Source organism: Pieris rapae, chromosome 12, assembly GCF_905147795.1.
Source record: "Pieris rapae chromosome 12, ilPieRapa1.1, whole genome shotgun sequence".
Classification (NCBI taxonomy): domain Eukaryota; kingdom Metazoa; phylum Arthropoda; class Insecta; order Lepidoptera; family Pieridae; genus Pieris; species Pieris rapae.
The window spans coordinates 7,500,934-7,521,248 of record NC_059520.1 but is presented as its reverse complement, the minus strand read 5'-3'; the positions used below and the strand labels follow the sequence as shown (position 1 = coordinate 7,521,248).

The window sequence follows — 20,315 nt, the reverse complement described above, 5'->3', positions numbered from 1 at the left end:
TGATTGAATAAAGACACCAAAATAATATTTATTTAATCACACTGTTTAATTTTTCAAGAACCCGGCAAAACACACTGACAATATGGCGTCGCATTTATCCCTATGTCATATCAAGTATCATTCTCAAACTTTACAAATATAAATATAATTAATAAAGCTTATTGATCGTGCACCTCAATCGGGCCCATTCAATCTTCATATTTAGTTGGTTAATTATTGTAGTAGTAATTAATTAAAGTAATTTAATTTTTTTCGTATTCACTAATAATCACAACTCTACAATATAAGTATAGATAGAATAAGCTATTATTGTTTCATTTCCTTTAAAGTTATCTATTATGTAATTATTCAACATTTCTTTGTATTAACTTTACTAGATCGAATTGCCAATGAAATTCTTAAATAAACAATTTATTACTTCATTCGTGATAGTTTTTTAGCCAATATCGACTATTATATTGCTCATCATCCGCAAATACTATGTTTATTTGCTTGTGTATGGACTTAAATTTTAAGAAATAAACGTTAAATCGTTCTTTTGCTTGAAGATCCATCTCCTGTCAACATTATCTACTTCTTGGTAAATACCGAGTTATCAATCTTGAAAGAAAAACACTCAACTTATATAATAGATTATGTATCTTTTTAGGATCCTTTTATCTTATTACCCCATGCAAATAGAGATGCAAGATGAGATAAAATGTTATATAATTTTGCGTTTTTTGATAGGGGTGATATATCTGTTATCATAATATTTTTTTATCTGACAGGAGGAAAAGAGGCCACTTAGGGTTTGGTGATAACCGTGCCACACCTGCGACACCTTAGGATGTTTGCAAGTATGCTGCTGGCCTTTAGATATTGGTCCGCTCTTAAATTTGTTCAATCAAAGAATATACATTGTTTCATGTATGACTAGATCAGTGTTGGCCTTAGTAGTTTCAGCGTGTCACTCTCATACCTATAGTCGTAGGTTCGATTCCCGCCTGCGCCCCAAAGGACTTTCTTTGTAAGTGAGGGGAAAGGGAAGGGTAAACTTGCTGACTTTCTTGCCCGTTCTTCTTAGAACAAGGCCTCCTGGTAGTCTTGCTCTTTCGCGAATTTTTAAAATTTTTTGACATTGATAAGCATGCCCTAAGACGCAATGATATTTCCTTATATAATCGCGTTAACTCTTTCACTAGTAACTAACGACTAAATTGGTCAAACGTTTAGCGCTTCAAAACACAAAATGGAAGTATCCAAATTGTTTTGTTGTTGAAAGTTGAAATATTGTAATTTTATTTTTTATATCACCTGCTGTCGCACACAGCGCCATTGTCAGAGGGTTTGTAGTTCCGTCGCTGGTCTTTTAAGAATTGTTTTTAAGAACGCTCTTTCGTTTAAGGACTCTTAAGTCGAATTGATTCGAAATTACTTCAGTGGGCAGCTGGTTCCACATATTGGTATTGCGTGGCATAAACTGTCTTAAAACCCCTCAGTTGTGGAACGACGGAATTCGCATCGGTACGGGTTGAATTGTATTATGTATTTATATATATTTTATTAATAAATACAAGAAATAATCTTATTGAATAGTATCAAAGAGTTTCTTGACGAGTCATTAATCCTAAAATACGCTGTTTGTACTTTAGATTTAGATATGTCCATCATTGAAAAATAATATCTATAACATTATCTCATAGACCTATTATATAAAAGAATATGTTAAATTTATTGAAGCACTGTTTGAAAAGCGAAACGATGGCTCGATTAACAGGACTTTTGTAAGTACTAGAAACGATTAGATATATGATATTTATTTTTATTGGATATATACGATAATTTTTTTCAAGTATTAGGCTTAGCTTAAATAAAGGATAGCACAAGAAAAGCTCACAATTTCTAAGTATATATGTACTTAATCTTTAATTGTGCCTATTTTGCTAACATTACTTAATATTTACTTTCCGTTAGTTTGGTCCTGATTATTGCCCTTTCATATGGAAAAGATTTAAAAAATATCCGCCATGAAAAAAGAAAATTCCCAGAGGGTTTTCTATTTGGCACGGCCACTGCGTCTTACCAAGTAGAAGGAGCTTGGAATGATGACGGTAAGGAACAAAATAAATATAACATACGTTTATTATGGAACATAAGATAGACAGGTATCACTTATTCCACGTCATTAAATTTGAACCTGTAGGCATCTCTACACATCGGCATTGAAGACAGAGGGTGTAGGCCGAGAGAAAAAGCCGGCGTAAAAAACTCTCGGTACTCTTTTAAAAAAGCAAATCATCAAACAATAATTATTTTAAATTAAAATATTTTAATTAAATTAAATAGCAAATTAATTAGAAATAGCCTAGCACAGCTTTTCTTTAATACATTTCTTAAATGTATTAAAAGGCAGAGATAAAAGAGCCTCTGAGATTTTATTAAAGAAGAGTATCCCTGACATTGTTTACAAATATTTTTAAAGTATATAACCCATTTTAGATTTCCAATTTTTTTTTGTAAAAATCTTACTGTATATTGAAACCCCATGCAAGTGACTAACTTTGCAATTTTTTTTAGGAAAGGCCGAAGGCATCTGGGATCGTTTGACGCATGCGAGACCATGCACAGTAAAAAACTGTGACACTGGCGACATTGCTGCAAACTCCTACTACAACTATAAAAGAGACGTAGAAATGATGAGAGAACTTGGACTCGATTTCTACAGATTTTCTCTTTCTTGGCCAAGAATTTTACCGACAAGTTTTTCAGACCAAGTCAACGAAGCCGCCTTAAACTACTACAATAACTTAATAAACGAAATGCTTAAGTATAACATAGAGCCAATGATTACGCTGTACCATTGGGATTTACCCCAAAAACTCCAGGATCTTGGTGGTTGGAGCAACCCACATATGGTTGACTGGTTTACAGATTATGCAAAGATTGCCTTCGAAGCCTTTGGAGATAGAGTAAAATTCTGGTTTACAATGAACGAGCCGAGAGAAGTTTGTTATCAAGGTTATGCTGGTGCTTCAATGGCACCTTTGTATAATATTTCTGGGTACGCAGAGTATTTGTGTGCTAAGAATCTATTAGTAGCACACGCGAAAGCATATCACTTGTACAATAATGAATATAGACCTAAGCAAGGTGGAAAAATAGGAATTGTGGTAAGTGCAACCTGGCATGAACCAGAGACTCAAAACGATATTGTGGCGGCTGAAGATGCAAACCAATTTGAGGTTAGTAATTATCCATTGCCTCCCCAAAAAACCCTTTTTAAAAAATTAACACACAAATTTAGTTAAACGTTTTGAAGCATATTTCATAAATTTGTAGTAGGTACTCCTGTAAATTATATATTTATCTGAAATCCTCTTTTGCTTCCAGTACCTACAATGTATGTTATATTTTTGTTGAGTTTATTTAAGTTTTTAGTATAATTTGTAAGTAGTTCTTATACATTTTATTGTTATTAATGCAAAAAAATATGATTTAAAAGCCAGCTCTGGAATCGAACCAATTAACGTATAAAAGAAACTGCAATACGCCCTTGGAAATAATGAAACAAAGGAGTTTAAGATTTTAAGTTCGTAAGTTGATTTTAGTTATTATTAACTATTTGAAACACTTTTAGTGGGGACAATATGCCCATCCCATCTTTTCCGAAAGCGGTGATTTCCCAGCTGTTATGAAAGAAAGAGTTGCAGCCAAAAGTGCAGAGCAAGGATTCTTCAGATCAAGACTTCCCGAATTCACAGCTGAAGAAATTGACATGATTAAAGGAAGTTCGGACTTTTTCGGTCTCAACCATTATACTTCTTCCCTTATTGTCAGAAACGAGTCTGTTAATGGATACCATGCATCTCCCTCTTATTATGATGATATTAACGTAATAATGTATAAGTCCAATGAATGGGAAGACATTGGGTCCCCTTGGTTGAAGGTATGTTCTTAAAACTTTGACAGGGTCAGGTAAAAGTCTCCTGAATACTATTTAATACATAATTTATATTTTAAGGTTGTACCTGAAGGTTTCTACAAACTGTTAACCAAAATCCGTGAAGATTATGGTAATCCCACAGTTTTTGTTACTGAGAATGGATGTATGCAGATGACTGCGGGCCTTGAAGATGACACTAGGATATCGTTCTATAAACGTTATTTAGAAGCCATGTTAGATGCTATTGATGAAGGATCTGATGTACAAGTTTACACTGCTTGGAGTCTCATGGACAACTTTGAATGGATGCAGGGTTATAAGTAAGTATTTAAATTGGTATACTTCGACTATTTATATAACAATGAGTGATAAAAATACAGAAGACTTTCTATCAAATAAATCCGAATATAGCAGTAATTTAAGGCAAATTATATGCTTCGCTACTTTTTGATTGTTTTCATGCATTGTATACAATATTGATAATGAATCCCGTTTATTTCTAATATTTACATATATTGAATGTGCAGTTTAGATTTGTTATAACCATTTTTTTCGTGTTACTCGATATCCTAACTTCCTTTAATGATTAATACCATTGTTCGAAACCCCTTCACAGCTTTCTTAAAATAATTCGTGGCGTTCTTCTTCATTCGATTCCGCGCTGTTCCTTGCGACACCTGCCCCCCTAGACAAGTGGCATTCGTTATCAAACGTTTCGCAAGCGAAAAATACGCACGATCTGTCGTAAACGCAAATCGATGCCTAGCCAAACGGACATAAGTTCGGTTAACGTTGCATCGTTTTCCATTTGCGTTAGATATGCGATAGATGTGTGAAAAAACTACAATATTGTATGTGGTATAGCGCGCGCTGTCAGTTCATTTTGATAGGCTGTTGACAAGCACAATCTTGGTGTTGCTATTATTACGACAGTTGCTACATATATGATAATTTTTAACTAATGACTAATGTGTAGTTTCTGTTGTTATTACCCGACTACGGCAAAGCCAAAAGGAAGAGTAATGATTTTAGCCGTCTATGTTTCTATGTATATTTATATTTGTTATTTAAATTGTATTTGTTGTATTTATTTTTACAAACGAAATAAATTATTTTTTTTAAATCGGGTGATTTTACAGTAATTGTTATGGCAACCCATCAGACTTTGGCGCTGAAAAGGTTAAAATACATATGAATGATTTGATTTTGAAAAAGAAACGATTTTAGTTATTATTTAGTCTTATGTATTATGTACAAATTCTTTAAAATAATATAGAGATGATTTGGTTTTGGAAAAACATTTTTTTTTGTTTATTATTTACTCTTGAATGTACCTACCACGAAGGTACCTATAAATTCTTAAAAATAAATATAAAGAGATGGTTTGGTTTACCAATAATATATATACAGCTGACTAAACAACCGCCATTTTTGTGGTTATCTACAGGGTCCTAGCGGACGATTTGTCATCGCTTAATCGATACGATTGATGCTTACATTATCTGTCAAAATGTGCCATTTGGCTACGAATTGTATGGCGTAGCGAACGACGCCTTTCGTTTATCCAATGCGATAATCGAATCATGACAGAACTATGCCACTTGGCTGCGAAATAAAACGATCGCTGTATTTGCGATAAGGTAGATGACGTAACAAATGTCATTCCCATACATTTTAATTCTATTCTACTTTCGTTTACGATATTAGATGTCCATTTGTCTAGGCCTGCTGTTCTTTCATTTTTGTTTGTTGCTTTTAAATATTTAATAATGTCTTATTCCACTTGGTCCATTCCATGTATCATCTTTTATATCAAATGCAAAACGATTGTTTATTTTTAAGTAATAGGAGGCAAATGGGTAGGTTTACCTGATGTTATGTGATATCCATGGACACACACATACTTTTACACTGCAGAAGTATAAAGAAGACGTTCATATTAGAAAGAAGAGCGTCATTAACAAACGATATTAAGACATACTAGACATATGTGTATGAAAGACAAAGATTATTGAATTTGTTTTTTTTTCAGTGATCGTTTCGGTCTGTATGAGGTAAATTTCGAAATTCCGGAGAGAACACGCACAGCACGCAAATCTGCATACTTCTATAAAGAAATCATTCGTACCAAAGAACTTGACATGCATTTTGAACCGGATATGTCTGTACCTATAACTATTGATGAAGGCCATTAAATAATATAATATTAATTTTGTATATGTTTATTTTCACATCCTTTTAAGTGATAGCATGATTCTGACGACAAAATGTTAATAATTAATTTTATTTGAAATTGCAAAAGTATTTCTTAAATAATAGTGTTACCTTAATAGCGGTACAATACTCGAGAAAAATTAAAATACTAAAGAGTTGTCCAGAAGAAACCGTTCTGTTGCCAGCATGTTCAACTCGTATGAAACAAATTTTCATAGTATCAGCAATAACACTATGAAAATAATTCGCATTCATCATCGCATTCCAAATTTTATCAATAAAGCAAGAAAGTGTTTAGGATTCTCTGTTGCTTAATTAGTAGGGATTTTGATAGATCATTGCTCTTTCGCATTTTATTGGATTATAATAAAAGTTCTCTTACTAAAATTAATTTCTCATTTTTATTAAAATAGTTTAATCAATAACAATATTAATATAACAAGATAATTTAGCTATAATACTGTAAATTTCAATAGTTTTATCAAACTCTCTATCAAACCCTACGCGTTTTAATAACTTTCTTATAATAGAAAACTGAAGCTCGTGGGGTTCTTGTCCGTGTTGGGCTGTTGAAATCCACTTCATACAAACCAAATTTATCACTGAAACGAAAAAATATATATTTTCGGACCTTCACACCTGATACCAACTTGTCTTGCTAGTTAAGCTAGAATTAACTGAGCTCCACACATACGTTTTATATAAATCAAATCAAATCAAAAATCATTTATTCATATAGCTGAACGTCAAAATATACTTTAAATGATTCTAATTTTACATTTACTGCCAGTCCTCAAATCAAGGGCGTAGAACGGAAGAGAAGAACTAATAGAAGGGCAATAAACTCTCCGCCTTTCTTTTCTTTTCTTCTCTTTCTCAATAAAAAATAAAAAAGAAAGAATTTCTCAGATTAGTGATCAACTAAACAAACATATACTTGTTCATTTTTTATGAGAAAGGGATTTTACTTACTGATAACCCATAAACCATTCGAAGTTGTCCATCAAACTCCACGCAGTATACACTCGGACATCCGATCCCTCATCTATGGAATCTAACATAGCATTTAAATACTTTTTATAAAAAAATACCCTCTGTGTATCAAACAAACCAGGACCCGTCGGACATCCGTTTTCAGTAACATATAGAGGAGGATTTCCATAATCTTCACGTATTTTGTTTAATAACTTATAGAAACCCCAGGGGGTAACCTAAAACCAAATCTAGTGTTAAATCGAAGAGTATGTGAAATATGCCTTTTCCACCTAATTTTGTTTATTATATTTATATAACAGATGGCCAACTTATAACAATAGTTCAGTGGGCAGCCACCACACAGTGGAAAAAAGAACGTTCATGAAAAACGATGGACGTCGAGGTAATAAAAATACGGGTGGAATATCGTATTGTATAGTATCCTCGACGTGCGATATTTTAACCTAGAGGTATTAATCAGAACAACTCCTCTGAACGCTCTCTAGTTCAATTCATTAGTTAGGTTAGTTTAGGTTTAGTTATTAGTTTCCGCAAATAAAATACTTAATATTAAATTTAAAAAAAAGATTACTTTAAGCCATGTTGCTATAGTTTTCTCCCATGTCTCCGGTTGATACGTAATAACGCCAATATCATCTTCATACGACGGAGATGGATAAAATCCTTTAACAGAATTGTTTCGGTAAACTAAGGCTGATGTATAATGATTTAATCCAAAGAAATCTGAGCTGCCTTTAATTAGTTCAACTTCTTCAGGCGTGAATTCTGGTAATCTGGACTCCGAAAATCCTTGAGCTGCACTCTTAGCTGCAATTCTGTCCTTTAGTACTGATGGCCAGTCGCCTGTTTTTGAAAATATGGGATGAGCATACTGTCCTAGCTAAAAAGATTATGGCTTTATGATTAACTCTTTTTTAAAGGTATGAAAGTATTAAAACAAAATAAATAAAAGTATACTCTCACTTCGAATTGTAGTTTATCTTCTGCTGCTTCGGCATCCTTTTCACTTTCTGGTTCATACCATAAAGAATTTAAAACGATGCCGACTTTACCACCATACTTAGCTTTGAATTCATTTTGGTATACGTAGTAAGCTTTTGCGTGACCCAAAAGCATATGTCTCGCACAGAGGTAGTCATTAACACCAGATTTATTTACAATCTCTGACATTTGTGTACAATATTCACGTGGTTCATTGATTGTAAACCATGTTTTAACCCTGTCACCAAATAATTCATAAACGACCCTCGCATAATTAACAAACCAATCAACCATTTTCGGATTGACCCAACCGCCAAGTGCTTCTAGTTGAAGCGGGACATCAAAGTGATGAATTGTAACCATGGGGGTTATGTTGTACTTGAGCATTTCATTAATCAATTTATTGTAATAAGAAACTCCTGCTTTATTTATATCATCGGGTGAATTCGTTGGAAGTATCCTACTCCAGGAGATCGAAAATCTATAAAAGTCAAGCCCCATTTCTTTCATCATTTGAACGTCTCTCTCATAATTATTATACGAATCGGCTGCAATATCACCAGTGTGACAGTTATGTATCACACATGGTTTTGTATGACTCAAACGATCCCAGACACTTTCAGTTTTTCCTGAAAATGGTAACAAATTGAATTCAATAATGCTGAATAATTTTGTCATGATAAAATTAGACCATGAGTAAAATGACCGTACGACATCTATCTCAGATTATTAAGGAAATCTGCTGGTTGAAAATGAGAAAAAAGAGCTAGTATTCAATATATGGACGTATGTCTAATTACTGATGCGACCAATTATGTCTCGTATCAATGCTGTTGACCAATGACAATTAATCGGAACGCGTAGTTTCATGTCGCAATTTTCACCCTCCTTGAAGAGTTCTTTAGTTAAACTGTCAGACAAAGCAGACTACATTGGGCCTTTCACTTTAATAAATGTTAAGCAATACTTAATATTCACTCTTACCATCTTTATTCCAAGCTCCTTCTATTTGATACGCAGAAGTTCCTGCTCCAAAAATAATATTGTCAGAAAACTTTCGCCTAAATTGTTTAATTTGCTCTCCTGTCGTTAACGATAGCACTAGATATAAACTGAAAAGATTTTAACGTATGTAATAAAGAAAGGAAAAAATATATAACAAAACCGATTATATTACACTAAGGGCCTGTTTCACAATGTCCGGATAAGTTGCAAATAAACTATTTGTTACTTATTGGTATGATAAATAGTATTTTTGCGTTTCACGACTGTCAGATAGCGCTATACGTCATGAAATTCGAAGTATCTTATTTGGAACTTTTATCTTTCGAATAATTTATGTGTTGCATAGCTATATAGCACTTTATCCATACATTGTGAAACAGGCCCTAAGTATTTGAAGCCATCATTTTGCATACAGAAACATTTCAAATTTACGTTATGTCAAATGTCATTTATATTTGGATTTTGAGAATAATTAAAATTGATAACTTACACAATCCAATACTTGATCACCATTTCTCTTTCTTGCTGTATATGCCTGACGTTATGTGGTCAACACTTTCAGACTAATTTTAAAATAAGAACATTATTTTTTTAATATTTATATAGAAATAAACAAATTCAATCTTCGGGATAAGATAACTGAAGTCAGTGATATATGAAGCTATTATTATCAGACATAAGAGTTTAATAAACCTTTTAAGTGCGGCGTAATTTGTAACAAAATAAATAAAATATTATTAAAGCAGATACAGATACCTGAGGGCCAAGACTGAGGGGTGTCACTGATTTTACGAATTTTATTTTTTATTGAATAACGCTGGACAAATTGCATTAAACAAAAATCCAAGCAAATTGGAAAATAATAAACTTAATTTCTTTTTTAGGTTTCACCAGTGGCGTGTCACTTTACACATAAATAAGTTGTACATAGACATCCCATTGCATATTAATTTGAAGTACATATTTATAAAATTCACTTAAGCTTCACATTTTGTAACATATTACATATACAATATAATGTCACCTTTAAAACAATTACTCGGTTCGCTTCACGTCTTATTTACATTTAAATATTATCACAATGGACAGCGATATCATAAAAATAAAAATACGTCTTACAACGTATTTTTACAGCAATTGTATTAAGTAAAATACGATTTAGCATTTATAAATTGTACCACGGAATATATTTTCCTCTAATTCTAATTATACACAATAAAAGGATATTTAGGTAAAATAAAGTGCATTCGCCCCCAGACTAATTTAGTTGGTGAAAATTTAGAATTTTAAAAGAAGTGTTTCCGAGAGGGCCTCGGAAAAAATCCGTTGGACGAAAGGATGCTTTGCATGTGGGTATGCATTCATGACTGTATGATGGGGTGTCGTCGGTGCAAAAGGCTTGTAATTGTTGTTATAGAATAAAAACATTTTATTTACCATTTACCACAAATAACTAAATTTATCTTTAATTGAATGATACAATAAGCATTTATTTTCAAGGTCATAGTCAGTGATAATATCTTTGTGTATTTTCAGTATAAACATGGCTTAATTCAAATATATTAATCATCGCTTTATCTATATCAATAACAAAATCTGCATAATTTTAATCTACTGTCATCATTAAAGTAATTCGTTGACAGAAAACGATCATTATTTTTATGCGGTCTGTCAAGATTATATCAATTTATGATGTAGTTAATTATACTAATGACCAATATCGATTTCCATAGGAATGGACATGTCTGGTTCGTAGTGCACGTCTAAGGTGCGAGTGCGAAGCAGTTCCTTGTAGAAATAAGCCGATTTGCGAGGAGTACGGGTGCGTTCGTCAACACTATAGTCTACTTCATACAGGCCAAAGCGGTCGCTAAAAAATAAAATATCACGTTACACAAGAACCCCAATAAGTTACCATACTTATTAGACATAAGTACATTTACACATGAAATTTATAGGGTTCTCACAAAACCTTCATAATTAATACTTACTCGTATCCAAAATACCACTCGAAGTTATCCATGAGACTCCAGGCCGTGTACACTTGGACATCTGATCCTTCCTCAATGGCATCTAACATTGCGGCCAAGTAGGACTTATAGTATGACACCCTAGAATCGTCCATAATACCGGGATTAGTTGCACATCCATTCTCTGTTATATAGACTGGCGGATTGCCATAGTCCTCTCTAATTTTGTTCAAAAGCTTGTGGAAACCCCATGGCACAACCTGGAAAGAGTTGGTTTATTAAAATAACGAACAGTAGTTTGTTTACTTATAAAAAGTATTTTTAATAGATCATAAAAACATTATTTAAACCATGTGAGCATTCGATGGCTCATGACAAACGGAAATACATCTACTGTATTTGTAGTTTATAAATCATAAATAAAAAAATACCTTTAACCACAGCGTCCCAGGATATGAGTCAATCCAATCTGCTGGTTGGTATAAAGCAGCGTTTATGTCATCATAATACGATGGCGTTGCATAATATCCTTCAACAGATTCATTTCTATATACGAGCTTTGTAGTGTAATGGTTTAATCCAAAGAAATCTGAACTTCCTTTAATCATTGCTACTTCGTCAGGAGTGAATTCAGGCAATCTTGATCTATAAAAGCCTTGTGCAGCACTTTTAGATGCAATGATATTTTTCATTACGGCTGGCCAATCACCAGTTTCCGAGAAGATAGGGTTAGCATACTGTCCCCACTAAAACCACATTAATCATTGATCATTTTCAATCAACAAAAATAACTTTTATTATTTTAATATAGCTAAATACATTATCCACCTGTCAAGATTATGCTTTTATTTCTACGGAAGCAGTTATCTTACTCTTAAAATTATATCTTAAACTACATAGTAACATACAAAAAACAAAACGCATATTCTGTTGCAGAAGAGAGACAGGAAGAATCTGTCATATACTTAATACCGAATGGTCTAAATTAGTATTTATTTACTATTATATATATTTTGCTTACCTCAAATTGCATAACGTCCTCGGTTGCTTGAGCATCCTTTTCCGATTCAGGTTCATACCAAAGTGCACTTATAACTATACCAATTTTATCGCCTTCTTTATTAAACTCATTTTTGTACATGTGATATACTTTGGCGTGTGATACTAATAAATTTTTAGCACAATGATATTCAGCATAACCAGATATATTAAGGTGAGGTGCTTTAGACATTCCAGCGTATCCTTGGTAGCACACTTCTCTCGGCTCATTTATGGTGAACCAAGTGTTAACTCTGTCACCGAATAATTCAAAAACAATTCGGCAATAATCGGTAAACCAATCTACCATGTTAGGATTTGTCCAACCTCCAAGGTCTTGTAATTTTTGCGGTAAATCCCAGTGGTATAGAGTAACCATGGGTTGAATGTTAAATTTCAACATTTCGTCAATTAAATTACTGTAGTAGTTTACTGCTTCTTTATTAATATGATCTGGAAAGCCGGTAGGAAGGAGTCTAGACCAGGAAATAGAGAACCTATAAAAATCTAGTCCTAACTCTCTCATCATTTCCACATCTCTCTTGTAATTGTAGTATGAGTTGTCAGCCACATCACCGGTATCACAATTATTTATTACGCAAGGCTGAGTGTGACTTAAACGGTCCCAAATGTTTTCGCTCTTTCCTGAAATGAATGTAAATTATTAACAAAATGGTATTACTTAGTTCTGGCATTGTATATCTCTCCAAAATCACTATGTTCTACTAGACTTGGTTTGTCAGACCTTAGTAGTGTCTAATCAACGAAGCTGAAAATACCATACAAGCATGCAACTATGAAAAAAAAATACCATCAACATTCCAGGCTCCTTCAACTTGATAGGATGCAGTAGCAGTTCCAAATCGGAAACCATCTGGAAATTTGCGTGTCTCGTGTCGTTGGATTTTTAACGAATTTCCATAAGCCAATGTAAAAATCAACAAACTGAAAAAAGCAATATCAACGCAATCTTAATAAAGATAAAAAAATAAATATGTACAATTTTTAAATTAAATATTCTGCATACTTACTATAGCAAAGTTATTTGACCCATTTTGAATTACCAAGTCCCATCGTATGATTCAAAAACTTATATCTCAAGTTATTTATATGAGAGGAAAACTGATATACTTGATAAGAATCAAAAATTGGTGATTGACGTATCTTTACATAAAACTAAGTTGTTTACTTGTTGAAAATATAGATAAGAACGTTACATGCACTTGACTTTACTTTTACTTCTTGAACAATTTCAATAAAATCTGATATATTTGCTTATGTATCACACATGGGTTCATGCTGCTGATGTCGAATCATTTTTCATCCTGCAGAAGAGGGCTATTCGTGCAATCTATCATTTAAAATGTAGGAAATCTCTGAGAGATAAATTCAAGGAAATTAATATACTTACCTTTCCCTCGCAATATATGTATGAAAATATAGTATGTATGTGTACAAAAATAGTGATAAGTATACTAGAATAGAACATACGCACAATGTTAATACTAGGAACAAACGCAGGCTGCAATCCTCCCTCGCGCTTCTTTAATAAAATCCCAGAGGCTCTTTGGTCTCTGCCTTTTAATAAATTTAAAAAATGTATTAGAGAAAGATATGTAAAAAGGCTTACTATAAAGTTAGCGATTATCTAGTTGATAAAAGGGCCTGAGCAGGCTACTTCTAATTAATTTGCTATATTTGTTTTAAATATTGTAGAATTGTATCAAACAATTTGCTTTTTTTAAAGAGTACCGAGAGTTTTTTACGCCGGCTTTTTCTCTCGGCCTACACCCTCTGTCTTCTTTGCCGATGAGTAGGGATGCCTACAGGTTCGAATTTAATGACGTGGAATAAGTGATACTTTGATGATCTTTTGTTCCAAAATAAACGTATTTTATTTTTTAAATTTTATTTTGTAAAGATAGCCTTAATTATTGATGTTTAGATCTTTTCTAAAATTTTAATTTAAATTTTAAATCTTATTAAGGTATAGGGAAAACACCAGCCAACAGTCTAGCTATTGTAGGTCTTCAAGCAGACAACCCTTTGAGAATCGCAGTCGTTCAGCTAACGAATACATTGATCTATATTTCTTATGGAATAGGATCTCGCTGTTAGCATAATATACCTTTATAGTTCAGGTAGAGCTGAACGGCAAGAATTTTAAAACCTAAAATTATAGGCAGATAGAGAAGAAAACAATTTTGGGGAAAGTGGGTCACCCTATCTTACACCTCTTTCAATTCGAATTTCTCGGATGAGAATCCTCCTCTTACCTTGTTTGTATTTCTAAGATTGGTGTTCCTTATTTTTTTTAATATTTCTATTATTTATTTATGTAGCATACATTCTATCTTTATTTTTAAACGAGTAACATAAGATTAATATAGGTATATTCTTATATATTTAAGATTAGCGGTAACATTGTACAAACTACCATTGTGCAGGTCTGTATAAAAAAAACACATATAGTTTAATAATAGGGAGAATTTATTTGATTCTAAAAAAAAAGAAGTTCTCTTACTTAAATATTTTTATTAAAATAGTTTTAACAATTACAAATGTAACAAGATAATTTAGCTATAATACTGTAAAGTTCATCAATAATTTTATCAAGTTCACTATCAAACTTTACGCGTTTTAATAACTTTCTTATAATAGAAAACTGAAGCTCGTGGGGTTCTTGTCCGTGTTGGGCTGTTGAAATCCACTTCATACAAACCAAATTTATCCCTGAAACGAAAAAAAAATATTATTGCGGACCTTCACACCTGATACCAACTTGTCTTGGTTAAGCTAGAATTAACTGAGCGCCACACGTTTAATATATACCTTTCTCAATATAAACAATTCGAACCAGAAGTTTCTCAGATTAGCGTTCGACCAAACAAACAAACACTGCGTATATTATAGATTAGAAAAGGATTTTACTTACTGATAACCCATTATCCATTCGAAGTTGTCCATCAAACTCCACGCAGTATACACTCGGACATCCGATCCTTCATCTATGGAATCTAACATAGCATTTAAATACTTTCTATAAAAAAATATCCTCTGTGTATCAAACAAACCAGGACCGGTCGGACAACCGTTTTCAGTAACATATAGTGGAGGGTTTCCATAATCTTCACGTATTTTGTTTAATAACTTATAGAAACCCCAGGGGACAACCTAAAACGATTTCCAATATTAATCTGAAGAATTTTTAACAATATAATTTATACCTTACAGATGAACTTATCCTACAAGAATAGTATGACTTCTCAACCTAATATTATCTTTTTTATTGAACAGTTGTTAAGCTGACAGAATGCTACTTGATTTTATGGGACACCCCCAAGATGCACATGACAACTCTCAATGTCAGAGGTCTTGCAAGTAATTCGAACAACTCTTCTGAACCCTATGTTGTTTGTTTTCGTCTTTAATGTGATATTTTAGTTCAATTCAGTAGCTTTTGAGTTTCGCAAATAAAACACTTAACATTAAATTAGAAAAAAGATTACTTTATGCCATGGTGCTATAGTTTTCTCCCACGTCTCCGGTTGATACGTAATAACGTTAACATCATCTTGGTACGATGGGGATGGATACAGTCCATTAACAGAATTGTTTCGGTAAACTAAGTCTGTTGTATAATGATTTAATCCAAAGAAATCTGAGCTGCCTCTAATTAGTTCAACTTCTTCAGGCGTGAATTCTGGTAGTCTGGACTCCGAAAATCCTTGAGCTGCACTCTTAGCTGCAATTCTGTCCTTTATTACTGGTGGCCAGTCGCCAGATTTTGAAAATATGGGATGTGCGTACTGTCCGAGCTAAAATGATTATATTATTATCTCCCATATAAAGTAAGTAGTAAGTATGAAAATATTTTAACAATAAGATAGTTTGAAGATGTTGTAAACTAATGTACCTATTACCACTGACTCATAATACACTATTATCTGGCAGTAACAACCTAACTTTATATTATGATAGGTAATATACAAAAATAATTGATAATAAGAAATCGATCAATGAAATTGGAAACCTACCACATACGTTTGCTTTAGTAGGTACATATGGAAAATAGGATCTTTGAGTAATTTCATTACAACTGATATAAATAAAAGTAAATTCTTACTTCGAATTGTAGTTTAACTTCTGCTGCTTCGGCATCCTTTTCACTTTCTGGTTCATACCATACAGAATTTAAAACAATGCCGACTTTACCACCATACTTAGCTTTAAATTCATTTTGGTATACGTAGTAAGCTTTTGCGTGACCCAGAAGCATATGTCTCGCACAGAGATATTCATTAATACCAGATTTATTTGCAGATGATTGTTGTGTACAATATTCACGTGGTTCATTGATTGTAAACCATGTTTTAACCCTGTCACCAAATAATTCATAAACGACCCTCGCATAACTAACAAACCAATCAACCATATTCGGATTGACCCAACCGCCAAGTGCGTCTAGTTGAAGCGGGACATCCAAGTGATGAATTGTAACCATGGGCGTTATGTTGTACTTGAGCATTTCATTAATCAATTTATTATAATAAGCAACTCCTGCTTCATTTATATCATCGGGTGAATTCGTTGGAAGTACCCTACTCCAGGAGATCGAAAATCTATAAAAGTCAAGGCCCAATTCTTTCATCATTTGAACGTCTCTCTCATAATTATTATATGAATCGGCTGCAATGTCACCATTGTCACAGTTATGTATCTGACATGGTTTTTTATGACTCATGTGATCCCAGACACTTTCAGTTCTTCCTGAAAATATTAACTGGTTTAAACGAATAACGCAAAAATATTTTTAATACGGATTATGAACATAATGACTGTACAGCATGTAATTTAGATTATTAAGTAAGTCTTTGATTTTTTTATTGAATTGGGGAGGGAGTGGGGAATGAGAAACGCGTCATAGTTTCATGTATCATTCCAAATTCTCATCCTCCTGGAAGAGTTTTTTAGCTAAGCTGACAGGGGGGAAAGTCTACAGTCTACAGTTATATATAAACAGTCAAAAAATTCACTCTTACCATCTATATTCCAAGCTCCTTCTATTTGATACGCAGAAGTTCCTGCTCCAAAAAGAATGTTATCAGGAATCTTTCGTCTAAAGCGATTTATTTGCTCTCCCTGTGCTAAAGATAGCACTAGATATACACTAAAACAATGAAATAAATAAACAGAATTTAATACATGTAATCGATTATGTAAAACTAACTACCGATATATGGCTGTTATTTTTTTGATACATATATTTACAACTTTAAATTTTGTAATGCATATGCATTACAAAATTTAAAGTTGTAGCACAGTATACAGTTTTATTGTAAATTTATTCAAACTTTGGCTAGAAATCTTGCATGGTCCAATATTTTGCCAGTAACTCTTTATTTCGATCTAAGCTAGACATTATATGGTGAAGAGAAGAAGAAGAGTGCTTCTACACTAATTAAATAATACACTTAATTTTTCATTAATTATTAAAAAAATAAACAAATTAAATATTCAGAATTAGATGACTATACTGTGGATAGGATGTATGAAGTTATTAATATCACTTATAGAAGTTTAATAAATATATGTGGCTTAATTTGTAACAAAATAAGTAAAAGATTAAGAAAGCAGATACTGACACCTCAGGGCCAACACTGAGGGACGTCGCTAACTTTTGATTGATTTTTACTGCCTTTTTTTTCACGAAGAAGTAAGAAACTTATTTTATTTTTCACGAAGCAATGTAGGAGAAATTGAAAAACAAGCAAACTGAAGCAAATCGGTAAATTATATACCTGAAATGGCATTTTTAGGTTTGACTAGTGGTGTGTCACTTTATACGTAAATAAAGCGAAACATCTTACTATAGACAGTACGTCCCATTGAACAGACTGAGTTGCAACGTATACATTTATAACAAATAAATGATCTGCTTCACGCTTATATACAACAATGATTTTACTATTTGCTGTAAAAATAAGAAAAAAAAATGTATTAGCAAATAGTATATTTCATTACAAGTGCGGAAAGCCTGTCATTGCAACGAGTTCCGACGAATGTCTACCCGAGCCGAGGCGCAGCCGAAGGTGAGGTTTGACAGTCGGGACAAGTTGCAATGACGGTACCGCACGTGTACTGAACGACTATTTTTAATACAGTTGCGAAAAAATAAAGCAATTTAATTAAACTATTTTCTTTTTTTCTATTCTCTCTACGGAATAAATTCGTTGCACGTAGATATGTAGCGACTTATATGTTTCCGGTAAATTGTTCTCCGAAGCATTTTATGCAATTATACTGCGTTCGGGTGGTATTCATTCAAATAAAATATCGTCGAAATTACTCATTTTGTGCAACAAATAACTCAACTCGAAAGAACATTTTTGGAAAATGGCGCCAACCGCAAAGAATATGAGCAAAGCTTGTTTTTTCTTTTCTTCACCCATTCTGGGTAGGCAAAGGGAACTTGGTCCATACAGCCAATTCTTCAGTAGACTATTTTTATTGAAAGAAAACCAAATCTCCCTCATTGAGTCCAATAATTAAATCTGATATTTAAACAAATAGTAGCCTCTTTTAAAAATATTTGCATGAATCATAAAAACTTCTGTGATTTTTTTTAGTAAAAACTTCATGGTTAGTTTTTTCTTTTTAATATTTTTTTTATTGATATGAAATATAATAAACCTAACCTAACTTATTGAATCCAATTATTACTAAACTTTTTAAAAATACGTATTTGCATATATTATAAAATTCTTTTTAATATTTTTTTAATTGATATGAAATGAAAAGAAACCTAACCGAACTTATTCAATCCAATTATTATAAAAATATTTAGAAATCATATATCATAAAAACTTCTATGAATCTTTTTAATAAAACCTTCGTGGTTGGTTTTTTCGTTTTAATACACATTGTTTTGACAGTTGGCAAAGAAAACGCACGAGTGCGGGAATGGCAAAGAAAAAGCACGAGTGTGTAATAGCCCACTTTCCGAACGCTATACCTCCCTGCAATATGCCACTTTTTGAGCAACTGTATTAAAAATATGTTTACGCATTTTTAGATTAGACTAGAGAGTATCTTTCTTATCTTCCTCCAGAAAAGTGTGCGAGGCCAATAAAGCTAGCGTACGCGTTATTCTTTTGTTACTATGGAGTAGGGAACGCAATCGCAAACGAACGAGATCGCGTGGAAGAATAACAATCTCGCGGGATATCGGTATTTTCCAGATCTTGGGTAGTTTAAGAAAACCAATTGCTTAAATCAAACAACTAAAACACAACGATATCAAGAATCTTAATTAATCTTAATTTATATTTTTTTAAATCACTGCACCACTGCTACTTACCAAAGAAAAGTTATTTGACCCATAATGAATAACTAAGTCCCATCGTATGATTAAAAAACATATCTCCCAACTTATTTATAGGAGATGAAAATTGATATTCTTGATAAGAATATAAAATTGATTGACGTATCTTAATATACGACTAAGTCCACTGAATATAGACTTCCAATTATAGATAAGAACGTAACAATGTCAAGTGTAAGCACTTTACTGTAACTTCTCTGAACATTCTCAAAAAAATCTATGATGATGATGATCTATGAAGTCAAATTATATTTTACTTGCTTTTCTTTAAACATTTTTAAAATTTAGAGAAGGTATATACAATATGAGATCAGTTATCATTAAGTTGTAGGGAGAACACTAGCCAACAGCTATTGTGTCTACAGTAGTAGATCTAGAAGCAGACAACCCAGAAGGCTTTGAAAATACAATCGTCAAGCTATCGAATGCTTTAATTATTATAGTTTATTTTGCTTATGGAATTGTCTCCCTTTTGGTCTGAAAGACTTTTACAGTTCAGGTATAGCTGAAAGGTAAGAATTTGAAAACCCCTATGCCATACATTTTTCCACGACTAGCGAATGCAAGAGTCGGACCTCAATCATCGTAGTTGGACACCAGATTAGCGGGACAAAGACTCAGGGATTGTGAAACATTCATGCACTACGGACGAATGCAACCCTGCATTCGTCCGTGAATATTTTATTCTACTCTGACTGGATTTTGCTGCTCGGGCATAATGGCTTTATTATTACTTCTGGCTTTTTCTAATTATAATTGAATACAGGATACAGACACTCTGTCTGATCAATGTCTCAGTCTT

At 32.8% G+C, this 20,315-nt stretch overlaps 3 protein-coding genes across 5 annotated transcripts; 1 reads left to right on the top strand and 2 right to left on the bottom strand.

The window, feature by feature from the left end:
• Positions 1–1,655: 1,655 nt before the first annotated feature.
• Positions 1,656–6,135, top strand: LOC111001860 (myrosinase 1). Its single transcript, XM_022271905.2, has 6 exons — positions 1,656–1,766; positions 1,957–2,093; positions 2,560–3,224; positions 3,620–3,928; positions 4,004–4,245; positions 5,958–6,135. Exons 1-6 carry the CDS (start codon positions 1,705–1,707, stop codon positions 6,118–6,120), a joined length of 1,578 nt encoding a protein of 525 aa, XP_022127597.2. The 5' UTR covers positions 1,656–1,704; the 3' UTR covers positions 6,121–6,135.
• A 386-nt stretch (positions 6,136–6,521) lies between these two features.
• LOC111001986 (myrosinase 1) lies at positions 6,522–19,600 on the bottom strand. 3 transcript variants are annotated; one of them, XM_045630421.1, is made up of 6 exons: positions 19,490–19,600; positions 17,172–17,299; positions 16,256–16,899; positions 7,707–8,015; positions 7,112–7,350; positions 6,522–6,741 (listed from the first exon to the last, which is right to left on the bottom strand). In XM_045630421.1, the coding sequence occupies exons 1-6, from the start codon at positions 19,510–19,512 to the stop codon at positions 6,633–6,635; spliced, it is 1,452 nt and encodes a 483-aa protein (XP_045486377.1). In that variant the 5' UTR covers positions 19,513–19,600; the 3' UTR covers positions 6,522–6,632. The 3 variants fall into 3 exon arrangements, with proteins under 3 accessions (XP_045486377.1, XP_045486375.1, XP_045486376.1); XM_045630419.1 differs by lacking the exons at positions 16,256–16,899; positions 17,172–17,299; positions 19,490–19,600 and adding exons at positions 8,099–8,745; positions 9,101–9,228; positions 9,612–9,715; XM_045630420.1 differs by lacking the exons at positions 6,522–6,741; positions 7,112–7,350; positions 7,707–8,015 and adding exons at positions 14,645–14,862; positions 15,065–15,303; positions 15,639–15,947.
• Positions 10,629–13,248, bottom strand: LOC123689108 (myrosinase 1-like). The gene is made up of 6 exons (XM_045630417.1): positions 13,161–13,248; positions 12,941–13,074; positions 12,113–12,774; positions 11,523–11,837; positions 11,113–11,351; positions 10,629–10,991 (listed from the first exon to the last, which is right to left on the bottom strand). Exons 1-6 carry the CDS (start codon positions 13,181–13,183, stop codon positions 10,829–10,831), a joined length of 1,536 nt encoding a protein of 511 aa, XP_045486373.1. The 5' UTR covers positions 13,184–13,248; the 3' UTR covers positions 10,629–10,828.
• Positions 19,601–20,315: the final 715 nt, after the last annotated feature.

Bases quoted from the DNA above. Each gene is read 5' to 3' on its own strand.
- LOC111001860 (XM_022271905.2), top strand. From the start codon at position 1,705: ATGTTAAATTTATTGAAGCACTGTTTGAAAAGCGAAACGATGGCTCGA. The intron at 1,767-1,956 runs GTAAGTACTAGA...ACTTTCCGTTAG, and splicing joins GCTCGATTAACAGGACTTTT to TTTGGTCCTGATTATTGCCC. The intron at 3,225-3,619 runs GTTAGTAATTAT...AAACACTTTTAG, and splicing joins AAGATGCAAACCAATTTGAG to TGGGGACAATATGCCCATCC.
- LOC111001986 (XM_045630419.1), bottom strand. From the start codon at position 9,634: ATGGTGATCAAGTATTGGATTGT. The intron at 9,229-9,611 runs GTAAGTTATCAA...AAATCTTTTCAG, and splicing joins GTGATCAAGTATTGGATTGT to TTTATATCTAGTGCTATCGT. The intron at 7,351-7,706 runs GTAATCTTTTTT...ATTTGGTTTTAG, and splicing joins CTATAGCAACATGGCTTAAA to GTTACCCCCTGGGGTTTCTA.
- LOC123689108 (XM_045630417.1), bottom strand. From the start codon at position 13,183: ATGGGTCAAATAACTTTGCTATA. The intron at 13,075-13,160 runs GTAAGTATGCAG...TGCTTTTTTCAG, and splicing joins GGTCAAATAACTTTGCTATA to TTTGTTGATTTTTACATTGG. The intron at 10,992-11,112 runs GTAAGTATTAAT...TTTATTTTTTAG, and splicing joins GAGTGGTATTTTGGATACGA to CGACCGCTTTGGCCTGTATG.